Source organism: Elephas maximus, chromosome 1 (assembly GCF_024166365.1).
Source record: "Elephas maximus indicus isolate mEleMax1 chromosome 1, mEleMax1 primary haplotype, whole genome shotgun sequence".
NCBI classification, from domain to species: Eukaryota; Metazoa; Chordata; class Mammalia; order Proboscidea; family Elephantidae; genus Elephas; species Elephas maximus.
In genome coordinates, this window is record NC_064819.1 from 29,307,102 (window position 1) to 29,323,798 (window position 16,697).

A 16,697-nucleotide genomic window follows, 5' to 3' on the forward strand; every position below is an offset into this window, starting at 1 on the left:
GAGCGAGGAGGCAGAGAGAGCGCTTTGTCCGCGCGCCGCCGCCGCCGCCCGGCCCGGGACTCTGCCCCGAGGAGGCAGCCGCGCCGAGTCCCCGCCTCCGCCTCTGCCCCGGGCGGGCCGGGCCGGCCGCGGTGGGGGGAGCCAGGCTGAGGGTGGGGGTGGGTGGCGGGCGGGCGGGCGGAGGGCGGGGAGGGGGGGGCGGAGGAGGAGGAGGAGAGACGAGGGCAGCGGAGGAGGCGAGGAGCGCCGGGTACCGGGCCGGGGGAGCCGCGGGCTCTCGGGGAAGGGACGGATGATGAACAAGCTTTACATCGGGAACCTGAGCCCCGCCGTCACGGCCGACGACCTCCGCCAGCTCTTCGGGGACAGGAAGCTGCCCCTGGCGGGACAGGTCCTGCTCAAGTCCGGCTACGCCTTCGTGGACTACCCCGACCAGAACTGGGCCATCCGCGCCATCGAGACCCTCTCGGGTGAGCACTCGGCACGGTCGCCCTGCCCCCGCCTCGCCCCGCTCCGGCCGGGACGGCGCCCCTGGGGAGGCCGAGCGCCGCGGGCGGCGCCCGGCGGGGGCTCCCGCGCCGGCACGCTCACTTCCACGCACCGGATCCTCAACTCTCGCTGCCCGCCCGCTCCCGGGACGGCCCGCTCCCCTCCCCCCACACCTCCGGGCTCGCCCCTGCCTTCTGGGCCACAGCCCTGGGCGCCCCCCGTGCAGCTCCGAGGGTCCCCGAGGCTCAATCTCTCTCGGGGGACACCCTCGTTCCCCCAGCGTCCCGAGCTGGTCTCCGGAGTTCCCCCGCCCCCACCCCCAGCGAGCCTCTTGTCCCCCCTCTTCCTTGACCTTCCCGTCACCCCCTTTGTCAGGGACACCCCAGAAGTCCTACATCTCCTCTTCCTCCCCCAGCCGGACCTGCCACCTTCCGTGCCTCGTGCCCAGGACCTCTCGTTCTCTGGCTTCCCCGAGCCGCACTCTCCCTTCCAGCCCCCTCCCATCCCGCCCCACAGCCCCCCACTTTCGGCACCCCTCGGCGCCCCCCTGTTGATCCTCTCCGAGGTCCCTTTCCCCTAACTCCAGCTCGCGAACGACGGCACATCTCCCTCGGTCCTCTGCCGAACCTCAGTTCCCTCTCGCTCGTCTCAAGCGCTCCTATTTTTCTCTGAATTTTTTGTTCGATTTTATTGGGAAGAACTCGGGGCTGGGGGCTTTCCGCCGCCCGTCCCCCCACCTCCCGCTCGGCCAGGAGCACCTTTTTACGAGGTGCCCTGGCTCAACTCGGTGGGGGCCCGGGCTGAGAACCGGGAAAGAGGCGACCGGGGGGCCCGCGAGCGCGCTGGAGCCCAGACGGGAGACGGAGAGCGACACACACACACTCGCGCGCGCGCGTTCCCCAACTCTCCCTCCCGCACACTCACCGCTCGGAGCCGCGCTCGCCCCCCGGCCGCGGGCCTGCGACCCCCGAGCCCCGGCCAGGCGGGAGCCCCTTCCCCACCGGCGCGCGGGGTGGGGGCGGGGCGGGGAGGCCCAAGGTGACACCCAGACCCGGCAGGGACGGGGATCTCCCAGAGGCCGACCCCGGGGGGCTTCGGCGCGTCTTCTCGGGGCCACAGAGAGAAAGAGAGAGCAAGAAGGGGCGCAGCGGAGCCTTCGGGTCCCGGGTTAGCGCAGTGGGGAGGTGGGGGCCGGGAGCGGAGCGGGGCCGCGCCAGCCCTGCAGCTTGAGTTTCAAGTGAGCTCATCCTTTCAAATTGGCGCCGCTCTTTATTAAATTTGTTTTTCCGGTAATACCACCCACAGCTATACCTGGGGTCGGATCCGGGCTCGCACCCGTCCCTATCTCGTCCCGAGACACGGGGCGCCCACCTTTCCTCATACTGAGAACCAAGTTCGGCCGGCTCGAACAGGGTGGGAGACCCCTGGAGGCCGCCCGAAGGCGGAGCCCGAGCTGGAGGACTGTGCGTGCCCCTTCTAGACCCCCGCCGGTTTGATCCAAGCAAGGTTCTGAGTTTTAATTTCTGTTTTAAAGGTAAAGTGGAATTGCATGGGAAAATCATGGAAGTTGATTACTCAGTCTCTAAAAAGCTAAGGTAAATATATTTTGCTTAGTTATTTTGTGAATGGACATACGTTTAAGTTAAAGAAAAAAAACCCCTCAGCTCTAAAAAATGTGCTCTTATAGTTTTTAGAAAGGCTTTTGTTTGTTTTGTTATGGAAATAGATAGTTTCGACAGTTACATTTTTACTTTCATTATATAAGGTGTTTGCTGTACTTGGAAAAATATCTGGTGCCTTATTGGTGGGGGTGCGGGAACACTAGTTGTGTTATCTGGGACCTTTTAACGTGTTTATTGAAAGTTGCCTCCCACCCCCCAATCCCAAGCCTACCCCCAGCACAGGGTAACAAATGGTTGTCAAGACTTCCTGTGAGATGTTAAAGAGTAAATATTTACTGTGTCAGCTCAATGGCTTAACTGAATTTCTCCAGTAATTAGTTTTCTTTTTTAGATAGCATAACCTTGAATGATAACATAATGCAGCAAGGGGTCAATATTTTGCTTAGTATTGTAAAGAAGTAGGTTGTTTGGATTGGGGTGGCCGTTAAAAGTCAGACTTTTTTACTCCCTGAAACGACTAAGGATTGCCTCTGAGCATTTTGTTGTTGCTGCTTTTAAGAACCGTTTGAACCTAAACAGGCATCCCTGTGAAATCTGGTTATATTTAAGTGCTCTGTTGTTAATGAGAGGAGCCCTGGTGGCGCAGTGGCTAAAGCGCTCCGCTGCTAACCAAAAGGTTGGCGGTGGGAAACCACCAGAACCCACCACTCTTTGGGAGAAAGATGTGGCAGTCGGCTTCCGGAGAGATTTACAGCCTGGGAAACCCTATGGAGCAGTTCTCCTCTGTCCTATAGGGTCGCTGTGAGTCGGAACCGACTGGATGGCAAGGGCTTTGGTTTGGGTTGTTAATGAAGTAGTCACAAGTTGTATGGAGTTTGGATTTCTCCACAGTGGTGTTCTTCCAAGGGAGATATCTGTGAGGCCAGAACGAGGAAGAATATCTTTGTTTAAAGTTTATCACACTAAATGTCACTTTAAATTTGAGCCTTTTCGTGCTCATTCTAATTTTTTTCTCCTGCTGTGTGCTGTAACTTAGTTTATATCCCATTCTCATACATTTCTTCACCATTAGTCATTAAGGAGCTGCATTGGAGACTCAAAATGAAGTCTTTGACGTACCACCTTTCTAATTTGTGATAGTCAATAACGTAACCACTTACTTGTTTTTTTGCGAGGATTAAATTTTAAAACAACCTACTCTAATTTTATAAATACTGAGATGTTTTGTTGAAGGGGTTTTTAAAAATGGTGTGCCTAGTTCTTGATATGTTTTAATTTAAGCAACAAAATATCTTTTGTTTGCAAATGGTCTGTGGCATATCAGAAAGCTATAATCCCCCCCTTTTCTTAAAGAGTTATGATTTGCAGTTCCTTGTATTAGCATTACCTTAGTTCTTCCCTCTAGGAAAAGATGGAACATGTAACTGATTGGCTTTTCAATAAAGTATTCTAAATTCGTATACTTTCCTTTAGAATATTTTTTTTTTGCTTGAGAAATCCAAGTTGAAGCTTTCTGATATATTAAGTATTTACTGTAAGTTTAAATTACTGATCTCACAGCACTTGAAATTTTGCTGAATATATTAAACAAGATATGAAAGAACCACCCAAAATATTTAATGGACTGTGTATTTACAAGTGTCTGATTCTGTGGGCTAGATAGCTGTTGCGAGTCCTTTTTTAAAATTCTAATTAGTAAAAGTTACTAGAATTTTAACTTTGGTTAGTTGGTGTCTCATTATTTAATGTTGCAACGTAAGTTATTTAGTGTAGCGCTCTAAGTAAAATAATAGTTTAGCTAATGTTATTAATATCTCCTAGAATGTCTTATACTCCTTTTTACTTTTAGCTGCCTTTCCTTCCTAATCTTTTTTCTTTGAAAATGCAAAGGTTATTTGTTGTTAGCTGGAGTGCCATTGAAATATTGTTTTTTGGTGTGTGTTTATATTAGAGGTCAGAATTAAAAGCATGACTCCAAATTTTTGTATAAATGAAATAAGCAGCCATCTAGGACTTACCAGCCCTATTGCTCCTTGATTTCTTTGAACATGTGGGCGATATGAAATACCCAGGAGGTAGATTAAAATACGCTGTGTGTGATTCACTACGCTGAAGCCTTCTGACATACCAAATGTATGCCTAAGCTGTGCTGTAGAGAGCTTGCATCATTTCTGATTGGATGGTTTTAATCTTTTTTTTTTTTTTTTTCCTGTTATTAGTTTAAAATGCAGAAATTAGCTACTTGTACTGCAGGGTCAGGGAGAGATGGCTAATGATTGGTATTGTGTGCTCAGCTCAGACTCCTGGGATGAGACAGCTGTATGTTTTCATGTACAGGACACCACCACGGTGGTGGCTTTCAAAAAAGCAGACATTTGAAACCACAGCTTTGATGTGATATGATGACAATTTTGGTGTTTCTTTGTTGCATGTCTGTGAAAATTAACAAGTTAGAAGCAAATTTGTCAGCGTTAAGTCAGTTCTATATGTGGTAATTGTGTTGGTTGACGTGAAAATGGCATGAAAACAATTCATGCTCACTGTTTGCTTACTTAAAAAGCCATTCAGCAGTTGAGTGCTCATTTTCTTTATATGGTACTGATTTTTTTCTGCTCTTAAGAATCAGTTTTAATATCTGTATCCCCAAATAGATGTCATTAAGCTAATGATACTTTGGGGGGAGATGTATTTATCTTTAGTTATAAAATTATTGGCATGCTGTTTGCTTACCCATTGGATTTTTTTTTGTTAAATATCATCCTAATATTATTTTATAGTAGCAAGACTAGTTACTATTCTTTTCTCAGGATCACTCAGAAGTAGAAAACTTACTTTTCTTTTTGCCATATACATTTCATTCTTATTATATGCAAATTATGGTAATACAAACCGTGTACAAAGCATCTATTTCTCTTTCTAAGTTGGTTTCAGGCTCTGTTGAATAAAAATCTTTGGATCTTTTTCCTCTGCTCATGTTTCTAAATACTCTGCCTGATAAATTTTAGTGGTGATAGTATATAGAGATCAAAGGTTTCTTAAAGAGGGAAGACTAGTAAACTTTAAAATGCTGTTAAAAGTTGTGGAAACTTCCTTAATAGGAATTTCATTTTGGGTGTTAATGAAAGCTTAGTCTTAAAATACACGCACACACAATGCATATATTACATAAATTGTTTTAAGCTAAGGCGTGTATGCTAACTTGCATGTGCTTTTGTAACTAAAGTTTGAATGATGCCATGAGAAACAAAACTTTGGAAAATGCAGTTTCTGCCCACCTCTGGGAAGTAACTAAGAAGAGCTAGACATGCGTCCACTGAGATGGTGTGACTACTGTGAGGTGGTAGGAAAAAGCTATGAATTTGTCTTTCATGAGTTAAAAATCAGTAATTGTGTTCTCTCCAATGCAAATGAATTTGGTCTCCTATAGGAATGTTAAAGAAAACAGTATCTCAATTGTATTTTGCTTGTATGTACTACATTGTGTATAGTTGAATGAAATACCAAAAAAAAAGGGGGGGAGGGGAACCCACCCAACATCAAGCCCTGTCTGCAACAAAGGCTTTTGCTGCATTGAGTTTTAATTTTTGAGAAGCAGAAAGTACTTAATTAGGTTGAAATCATAGGGCAGCCTCTTATTTCGAGAATTTGTTGAATTAGAAATTAATGCCTAAGCTTAGTTATATTGATTCCATATGTGGATATAATACATATTAATACAAAATATATGCTATCAAACTGCAACTTTACTTTTGATTCAGCTTCACTGTCCCATTTTAAGGAAGGTGAGTAATGTTTTCTATGGTCCTAGGTAGTGCCGTAGAGAATTATACCTTTTTTTTTTTTTTTTAACCTTTCAGAGAAAAGTATTCGAAATAAAATAGAAGCAATAAAAAAATTACTTGGTAATTCAGTTGGCCATGTGGATTTTAAATTGCCCTTTATATTTTTAAAAGACTGGTTATCAGCTTTGTACATTACTTGGTTAAATATTAAAAATCAGTGAAACCTACACATCGAAATAGATCTTATGTACTGCTTGATTTTCCATTTCATCAAATTCGTATCAATTTTAAATGGTATTATATCAATTTATTGAAATATTTAATGGATATTTAAACACCTCATTCTGAATTCTAAAAAGTGATTTGGTGATAAAATTGTGCCTTTCAATAATAATAATCAAGTTTTCCTTGTAATTGTGCCTGGGCATAAGATGGCTGGTAAGGGAATGTTCTAAGACTTTTGTTTTTTATTTTTTTAACCTGAGATTATCATTTAGTAAAGAAAAGGTGAGGGAAGATTGGTAATATTTAGACAAAGACATTTATACATAGTCCCCTAAAGTATAATATATTTTCTTTAGAAAGAAATTTCTTTTAGCTTTTAACATATATCTTAAAGGACATTAGAAAATTGAGAATAAGTTGCTTATCAAAATTAACATTTCACTGTTATTTTAAGTTAGCAGATGTTTTTATTCTGCAGAGATTGCTGTACTTTTTGAAGTAATGGGGAGGAGAACGTAACTGATGTTGAAATGTGTGTAAAAGGAGAGTAACTTGGGCACGTTTATTAGAAGTAAAAAAACAAAAACAAAAACAAGCTACGAAAACCAGATTTCTACAGGAAATATTTATACATACTTGATACTTTTTAACTTTCTAAATATTTGCTGTCTGCAGCTGAATCACTCTTCCTTGTCTGCTGATGAAATCCTCAAAAGTAGATGAGCAATTGGCCAGAGTGGTTAGAGAATAGTTTTTGAGCGAATTGTGTCATTTCGGTGATTCAGTGGGGTGTATATACATGTGTACGTGTGTGTATGTGTTTGTGTGTGGCGGGAGGTAGTAGTTTGAAAGACAGATGGTATCAAGAGGGGCGAGGAGGAGACCTTTAATTGAGCAACAGTTGCTTTGGATTTTAATCCTGATGAAGGAAATGAAAATTGGTAGGAGACTAAACCTTGTAGCAAATGGAATCAAGTGCAATGATATTTGCCCTGAGTGACGCATAACTCTTGTAGGTGAGTAACTTTGTTGTGAAGCCAAGTCATAGGCATCTGTAGTGGCTTCTTCTGGGAGCCTGCTGCTGAAAGGACTGTCCCCTTTCTCTGATAGAGTTATCCAAGTGATTCTTGGAAGGCTTTGGTGGTCTATATGCCATTTCTTAAGTGTTAGGAAATTCAAGATTTGCACATGTATTTTCCTTTAGAAATTCTATACTTTGGAAGAGAATCCATTATTTGGCATAACAGAAGTACTCTGAGCAAATCAGTTTCATTGGAAGGAACATGGCATTGAAATGGTCTCTTTTAAAGGCTGTTAAAGTTGAAATATAAATTTCAAAAATCTATAGTCTAAGAAATTACACTGAAATAGCAAAAAATGGTCTTCATTGTTCTTTGGGTGTTAGAGAGGAGAGTGTTGAGTTTATGCCGTAAAACTTGGTCAGAAGCATGATATCTCCAAGGCTATGATTAACTTCTTAATTTGAAGGGCAGGAGAGCTCTGTTTAACACAACGTGCTCAAATAATTTATTAGTCAAGGTTTATCCTTTCTACATTGACATTCAAGCTCAGATTAGTTATCCAAAACAATGTCAGTGAACAAAACATAACAGCAGAGAAACAACAAACACCTACCAATAAAATAGTAGTCTTTTCTCTCATTTATTACCATTAAAACATTTAAGAAAAAAATCTTTTGCTTTATATTTTGACTTCATGCTTACAAACTTGTAATTTTCATTTGGTGGCATGGACTATATGGGTTCTATTTTGGGCAGCAAAATTGCAGAGTGCTCAGAGCATTATTTTTAAGGTTTTACTTTTCCTGTTTTGATCATAAACTTTCATCCATGAAATAGGGAGGAAAAATTATTTTCTTTTGCAGAAAACTTCAGATGCTGTTGCTTTGGTTTCCAAAGGGGAGGAGAAATAAGGTCCCTTTAATTTGCTTTAGAGTTTGATGGTATATTGAGATAAAATAAGTGGCCAGTGAAAATGGATGCTTTAGCATTAATAAAAGGCAATCAAGACCAAGAGCTAATCCTCTGACCATCACTTAATACTAATATATCTCCTCCCCGAGGAATAAATTTGCATTTCTGGGTAGGCTTTGTTTGTTTATTCCTAGCTCTTCTGGTTATTTGTTGGTTCCAGACATTTTTCCTTAAACTGTGAACATTTAATTTGATTTTCTCATTCTGTTTACTATCAAAGAGATGTTTCATAAATAAAACAGCTATTTTAAATAAGTCCAATGTATGACAATGAAGAGTCGGATGCATGGTTTAGACTTATTTCATGTTTACTGGCATCATGAGAATTGTTGCACCTAATGACCAGAAACTTTTGTCTGGGACCATTGCAGTTTTCAGTTTTTCTTTTTGTTGTATTATTAATAGGACCAGGAACATTTGTCTGGGACCATTGCAATGAGAAATGACATTTCCAGTTTTTTTTTTTTAATCATATTATTAATAGGACCAAGTGTGAATTTGTTTTAAGGGTATGCATGGCTTTTTATTTTTGTTTTAAGTATGAGTGGAAAGGTCGTTTCATGATACCACGTGTCGATCAGTAAGTAATACTAGTAACTTTATCCCAGGGAGATAGATGTATTTTTATGTGCTTGCGTCTTATATCCATATAGTGCTGACGTTGTTCCAACCTCTTTCAGACTTTTCATTTACTCCAAGTAACGATTATGTGAAGAATGATACCGCAGTTGATACTCTTCCTGTTTTTCAAATGAGGAAACTCAGTCTCAAGAGAGGTTTAACAATTTACTCCCATTTATCTGGGGTAGCAGAGCTAGGGCTAGAACCCAGGCCTTCTGATTGTCAGTGCAGTGCACTTCACCTACATTTATTCCTTTCGTTAAAGAAGTGACCTGAAAGTGTCATCATGTTCACAGGGTGACATTCGAGAATGGTGGAAATATAGGAAAACAGGTGTGTTTGTGAATTGACCCTTTGCAGTGATCTTATTCTTGCTTCAGTCTGAATGATCTGTAATTTGTTAGTTTTTTTTTTTTTCCCCTTTAGGGAAAAAAAAACCTAGAATCAAGTTGTTTTAAAAACAGTATCACCTCCTGTCACCACACTTGCCCATAGACAAGAGCAGAGCATATACCTGAGAGGTGTTTGCTTGTTAGCTTTGCGTCTCTCAGAGGTGGCATCCCTTGTTTGTGAAGTAGGATATTGCAGACAGATAGTTCTCTCCCCATCGGAGCCACGCAGATGAGGCAGTGAACTGTAACTGTGGTTGAGACTGTGCAGCATGTGATAGCTCAAAGTCAAGCTCAAGAATCCCTTGGTGGGTTCTTCACAGGTTTGAGCCAGCCTATTGCAGGAGGTCCAGACTGTGTTTTGGTTTGTTTTCCTGGGAGGAGCTGCCAGGTCTTTCTCCCAAATTTCCCCAGAGGTGTTGGTCTCTCACTTCTTGATTTTCAGCACAGAATATGGTCATTGGCTTCTTCTGTAGAGATGGTGTGAATATGAATAGTATGTTGTTGTTGTTAGGTGCCATTGAGTTGATTCTGACTCATAGCAGCTAGTGGATTCAAACTATCAACCTTTTGGTTAGCAGCTGAGGTCTTAACCACCGCGCCACCAGGGCTCCATTAATAGAAGAGCGTCCGTAAATTTTTTAGAGTTCTTCATTAGTGATATAATCGCTCAGTAACATCCTTGACATTGAATGACAGCATGTGAAATACTTTTCATTTTCCCCTTCATTGGTAACTTTTCCTGCATTTTTTTTCTTGCTTCCTTTAACTTCTGTGGACTATCATATTTATGGTGGTAGCGAGAGGGCAGAAGGAATTATCAAGAAAAAAAAAAAAAAGGTGAAACAAAGTTCTTTCGAACTCCCCATATGTGCTGCTTTAAGTTGGTACTGGCCAGGGTGGTGTGTTGCATTTTCCATGAAATTCTGACTCAGAAGATAGGGAAAAGAAGAAAGATAACTAGTACTTACTGAATAGTTACTTTGTGTCAGGCACTGGACTAGACCTTCTGTGTATCTTGGTTAGTTCTCACAGTTATAGCCCGAAAAAAGATCCCTATTTAATCCTCTTTACAGACAGGACTTAAAGCTTCAGACTCTGAAGCTCCTGCCACCTGTCCCAAATGGCTCCCAAAGAAGCAGTGGTTGTAATATCCTGGCTTTTGTCTACTTTGAGTACAGCACAACACCCTAGTAATAAAGTAGAAAATTGCAATAATGTGTACATAGGTTATAGAGTAAACTTTGTATATTTGTCTTTACCCAGAATAGAAGACAAAATTGACATGTACAATGCAGATATGCCGAGGAAGGAGCTGCAGTTGAGTACATTTTTTAATTTAATGTAGTTGAAAAACAACTAAAAGTGTTGATTGTAATTTTCAGGAACTTTCTTGAAGTGGCCCTACTGTAGAGACATTTGTAGCTACGTAAAGATACGAAGGTGTTTTTTAAAAAAAATTCATTGTTGAAAGTTAAGTGTAAAAAAAAAAAAAAAAGTATGCAGTGTGTGGAAATCCTGAAAAGAAAAAAACAAAAAAAAAAACTCAGACTTTTGAAGGACCTAGAATGTTATACCAAGTTCGGCACCCTTTCAGCTTTATCTGTATATTAAAAAATGTCTGTGAACTGGAGAAGGAAAATAAGGGCTTCTTGCAGATTACTTTTTATGAAATGGTTTATCTTATTAACAAAAGAAAATTTTAAGTCACCCTATGGGGCAGTTCACCTCTGTTTTGTAGGGCACTATGAGTCGGAATCGACTTGATGGCAACGAGTATTTTGGTTTTGTTATATGAATAAGTCAGTGAAAACATGGGGAGTGGAGAGATTTTGTGTGTTCTTTTTGAGACAATTAGTACATAAGCATATGCTTTTGTAACTGTTGTTTTGTTTAGTAACAGAAGATTTAAGATCATTGTACTATCATCTAGGAGCCCTGGCACTGCAGTGGTTAAGTGCTTAGCTGGTAACCGAAAGGTCAGTGGTTCGAACCCACCCAAAGGCTCTGCGGGGGAAAGACCTGGCAACCTACTCCCGTAGAGATTACAGCCTAGGAAACCCTATGGGGCGGTTCTAGGTTCTAGTCTGTCACACAGAGTGGCTGTGAGTTGAAAATGACTCGAGGGCATCTAACAGCAACAAGTCTATAGAACCAGAGAAAAGGTTATTCTGGGAAGATTAACCTGATGGAAAGATCTCTGGCAAGGCTGACCTAAAAAAAAAGAGAGAGAGAAGTTATACTGTCAATGAAATGACGTACACAGAAGTTTTGCTTCTACATAGCGAGGTGATGTTTTTTGATAAGAGCGTAATTTTATGAAATTTGTTATGAGGTAAAAAATAATGGCTATTCTCAGTCAAGAACCTCTCATAGAGCTTAAATATAAATATTAACAAAGGAGACATTTTTATTGCCGTGTTGTATTTATTCTCTTTGAAAAGTGAAGCAAAATAATAATAATAATAATAATTGAATGGTGATTCTGGGGACAGGTTAACCTCAAACCATGAAGCAGAGGATATTTTGAACATGCTCGTGCAAGGACTTTTAAAAAAAAATTTATTATTATTATTTCATGGAGGCCCTTCATTTACTTTAGTCCTTCCTGGTCTTGGTAATTTTCACGGTTCATACTTTGACAAACGGATGTGTTTCCCATCATTATATGGATAAGATTTTGAAGTAAAATATTTGTGCAGCTCTATTTGAGAGAGTCTTATGCAGATGATGAAAGGTGTTTAACCCTGGAAAAAACAAAAACAAAAACAAATGCAGTTTACCATCTTCAGTTAGGAAGGCAGGCAGGCAGGCAGGCAGGCATAGACGCAGAGGTGACTGACTGAACCGTACCATGCAGGGCTTGCATTCTCTCTCCATGATTTCAGGACGCGTGGGCCAGGCTGGTGCTCACCAGTAGTATGTAGAAGACAGTAAACGATTGCAGTGGTGACAGCAAGAACGGGCGTCTCATACAGTTTGTTCTTTTCTTTGACGTTTAAACACGAGGAGTGCATGGCTGGCCTGTCCTACAAAAGGGTTTGCATTTCTGGCTGCCAGGGTCTGCCCTGGCTACTTGCCGTCCTTCCTCTTCTTCCCCTTTGCATTTCCGTGCGATGGCTGGGAAGGGCTGGAAGGGCAGTGCTCGGTCTGTAGGCCTGCCTCCAGCCCATGTGCCCCCTCGCTGGCTGAGGTTTGGGGAAGCCGGGAGCGTGTGTGTGCTTGCTCAATGTGTTGGAATGTATGCGTTCTGTGGTATACGCTTCCTTGGAATGTGTAGCAGACGCAAGCTCCTCAATGGTTGTAGGGGTCAAACGTTGTAGGCTTTTGTACGTGGTTGAAAACTTGGGAAGGAATTTCCCAACGCTGAAAGTTGAGGCTATTTTTTTTTCCCCCGAAGGGCAATTGTATTTATTCTTTGTGAAAGGAAAAACATTTTTTTTTTTTTAAACCATGGAAGGAAAGAAAAAAAAAAATTTTTTTTTTTTTTTTTTTGTAGATGCATAAATCATCTGGCCTTTCTCCTGGATACAGCTGGATGCTTTTCCTTTTCTCTTCAAACTGATAGTGATGTCTTCAAATCATGGACACTGGATTTGTAAACTGAGCTTTTCAAAACTCCCTGAACTGTGCCACTGCTCTCGATGATGAGTCAGGGATCTTAGAAACCAGGTCTCCAGCTCAGATCTGTGAAAATGTAGAATTTATCCTCCATTTTAAGGAACAGGAGCAAAATATTAGTCGCGTAACACTCTTTTAAACCTTTTAGCTACTTAATATTTTAAAATCTTTCACACGTTTATTTTTATTCACAAAAGATTGGAGTCGACAAGGGTGCTGGTTGCGCAATTAATTTGAAATAAAAGAAGGACTGGGTTTTAGGTTTGTGAAGTAGGTGAGTTAGAAGGGGATTTTAAGGGTTGTAAAGGACCAGAAGCAGGTGGTTGTTCCAATATTATTGTTTATACATTTTAAGAGTTTTGCCAGGAAAGAGTTAGTTCTTTGGTTCATTGATTATTATTATTAATGGTTTTGGTGGGTGGGTGTCTATTTCAATAATGGCTTCCAAACAATAATTAGAGATTGAAAATCATTGTGGCTTTAGTTCTTATATAATGATTTATGGTCAAGGTGTTAATACCTGGCCTTACAATTTTCCAGGTCAAAGTCATATTTTTTATTCCCCACAGCAGTGCTCTTAATACTGTATTCTGGAGTCTTAGCTTCTGAGGAGATGCCGAATTTATGGGAAGAAGGAGTGGATGAGGGTGCTTGGAGACTCCTGGCTTTCCACCCACCTTTCGGCCAGAAGATAGTTGCATTTATGTTATATATTGGCGTTCTGGCTAGAATTTCATTTAGAAAAGGGGCTTACAGCCTTAAAAAAGTTGGAAAGTGTATATCCTACAGTGTGTAATTCTGAGTCTTGAGTCCACTCCTTGACTAGGTGCTCCAGCAGATCCAGAGCGCTTTCTTGAGGGAAGTTTTGACCTTGCCTTTGTTACTTCCGCATCTAAAAACCAAGGAAAAAAAAAAAAAAATCAAACCCATTGCCGTCAAGTCGATTCTGACTCATAGCGACCCTATAGGCCAGAGTAGAACTGCCCTATAGGGTTTCCAAGGAGCGCCTGGTGGATTTGAACTGCCCACCCTTTGGTTAGCAGCGGTAGCTCTTAACCACAGTGTTACCAGGGCTCCACTTCTACATCTGCTTCCTGTGACATGACCTAGCATCTCCTGTCACTCTCGCTTTAGTAACAGATGTTTGTGTTGCCAACTGCATGCCAGACTACTAAATCTATGGATTTCTCTGCAGCCAATGACACAGAATGTTTGCCCTTTAGGAACTTCCCAGCGAGCTCACTGCCCAGTGGTTGTGCCCCAGCTCTTGGCAGAGCCCATCAGTCAACTGACTTTTAAGACATGGCACCACTCGTTCATTGAGAATAAGGTTTTGCTTCAAGAAGTTCGAGTAGGTTGACCTTCTTACCCCTTCTTCAACCAGAGAAGCCCTGCTTTCATCTTTTATGGATGTTGGGGCTCTGTGAATGCAGGGGTGATCTTCAAAATATTTTCAACTGGTAGAATGAATGCCTAACAGATCAGAAGGGGCATGAGCCGTTAAACTCTGCTAGCGCACACTTGCTGAATAGAAGTCCTGCATACATGATTTTTGTCCAAAACCAAGACCTTACTGCAGAAAAAAGTAAATAAAAGTACTATTCTCTCAGTGATTTCTTACCCAATGGACAAGGATTCTTGGGGGGGTCATTTGAAGTCCCTGGAGTTTGGCTTCAGTTTTTTTTTTTTTTTTTAATGATTTTGTTTGCCGCTGTACCTCTGGTACTAGCGCAGTATCATGTTCCAAGTACATAGTAAACCAGTTCTTGAGTTGATTCTGACTTGTGGCAACCCCGTGTGTGCCAGAGTAGAACTGTGCTCTATAGGGTTTTCAGTGGCTGTGCTATTCGGAAGTAGATCACCGACATTTCTTCTGAGGCACTTCTGGGTGGATTTGAACTACCAACTTGCCGGTTAGCAGTTACCATAGATTGAATTGTGTCCCTCCAAAATATCTGTCAGCTTGGCTAGGTCATGATTCCCAGGATTGTTTGATTGTCTACCATTTTGTCGTGTGATTTCACTGTGTATTTTAAATATGTCACTGTGATATAATGAGATGCATTAGTGGCACTTACACTGATGAGATTTACAGGGTTAGATAGTGTGTTAAGCCAATCTCTTTTGAGATATAAAAGAGAGAAGTGAGCAGAGAAACATGGGAACCTCACACCACCAAGAAAGCAGTGCTGGGAGCAAAGCACATCTTTTGTAATCTCTGCGGCGTGAAAATCTGTATTTCGGCAAAATGTTGTTGAAGACTTTGTCCATCGCATTTAGCGTTTCTTACACTTAAGTCTTGTCTGGGTCTGAGAAGGGAAAAGTCCCTCTTCTGATGAACGGGATGAGCTACTGTGTCTCTTATCTAACGGTAGCTGTTTGGAAACTCACAATTAAATTTATGTCTCAGTTTTAGCAACCATTCTTACTCTAGTTTTCTGGAATAATTATTTTCTCCATTATCTAGTACCCTGTATTTTTATTTTTATGTAATGATCTTATTTTTTTCTTTATTGTATTAAGTCATGTAAAATCCTTTTGTAAGTATAGAATGAACATATGCCGAGTATGTGATGGGCTTATAAGCTTATGTATTTCATAACACATGTTTTCAAGAGAAAAAAAACTCTACTTTCAGTCTAAATTACACCCTCTCCGTTTAAACATTGGGCCAACTACAGGTAATGTTTTAAATCTTTTCCTAAGAAAATATGATTCTCATTTGTCCGGGAAACATTTTTTGAAAATAAGAAGGGAGTACTTTTGCTTATTAAACATGTGATATACAAGGAAGGTAGTTTTGAAAGCATAGATTGTACCTGGTAGGAAAATTCAGTGGTGGAAGACAGTGCTTTTAAATATGTTTGAAAAGTGTTTTGGTTACTGTTGCACTTTATTGTACATAAATTAGGGAAATTGAAGGCCATATGGATTGTGCTTCTGGGTCCTGGGTGCTGCAAATACTCATTAAGGCCAGACTCAATGAAAATTGCCTGTGACCTAAGGGACCTTTTCATTTTTATTTTTTACCTTTTTTTTTTTATTGCACTTTAGATGAAGGTTTATAGGACAAACTAGTTTCTCATTAAACAGTACATGTATTGTTTTACGGCATTGGTTCATAACCCCATGGCGTGTCAACACTCTCCCTTTTCAACTTCGGTTCCCTAATACCAGCTTTCTGTTCCCTCCTGCCTTCTAGTCCTTGCCCCTGGGCTGGTGTGCCCTTCTAGTCTTGTTTTGTTTTATGGGTCTGTCCAGTCTTTGGCTGAAAGGTGATCCTCAGGAGTGACTTCGTTACTGAGCCGAAGGGTGCCCAGGGGCCATACTCTCAGGGTTTCTCCAGTCTCTTTCAGGCCAGCAAGTCTGTTGTTTCTTTTTGAGTTAGAATTTTGTTATACATTTTTCTCCAGCTCTGTTTGGGACCCTCTATTGTGATCCCTGTCAGAGCAGTTGGTGTTGGTAGCCAGGCACCATCTCGTTGTACTGGCCTCAATCTGGTGGAGGCCGTGGTAGATGTGGTCCATTAGTCCTTTGGACTAATCTTTCCCTTGTATCTCTAGTTTTCTTCATTCTCCCTTGCTCCCTAAGGGGTGAGACCAGTGGAGTATCCTAGATGGCAGCTGACAGACTTTTAAGACCCCAGACTCTACTCACCAAAGTAGAATGTAGAACATTTTCTTTGTAGACTATGTTATGCCAATTGAGCTAGACTAAGGGACCTTTTTAAAACAAAACAAAAACTACTCCGACATTTTTAGCATTTAAAAAATGTGTCTTTTTGTTCTGTGACTTGCGTGCATAATGAAACAGCTCATTAGTCATCCACTTAAGATGGTGAGGTAAGACACCTGTCTTAGGGGACGAGTTAGCAAGTCTTCTATGGGAAGGTGTAGTTGATTGGCTTACAAGGGCCTGGGAATTGAGGATTGCATCTGGCTCCCTTGTTGGTGG

General features: G+C 41.6%; 1 protein-coding gene across 2 annotated transcripts in view; it reads left to right on the forward strand.

The window, feature by feature from the left end:
• Window positions 1–225: 225 nt before the first annotated feature.
• The window catches only part of IGF2BP2 (insulin like growth factor 2 mRNA binding protein 2), a 200,778-nt gene continuing 184,306 nt past the window's right edge, over window positions 226–16,697 (forward strand). For both annotated transcript variants that reach the window (XM_049880921.1, XM_049880929.1), the window contains exons 1-2: window positions 226–470; window positions 2,024–2,084. In XM_049880921.1, coding sequence (XP_049736878.1) covers window positions 293–470; window positions 2,024–2,084 — 239 coding nt within the window. In that variant the 5' untranslated portion in view covers window positions 226–292. The remainder of the gene's footprint in view (window positions 471–2,023; window positions 2,085–16,697) is intronic.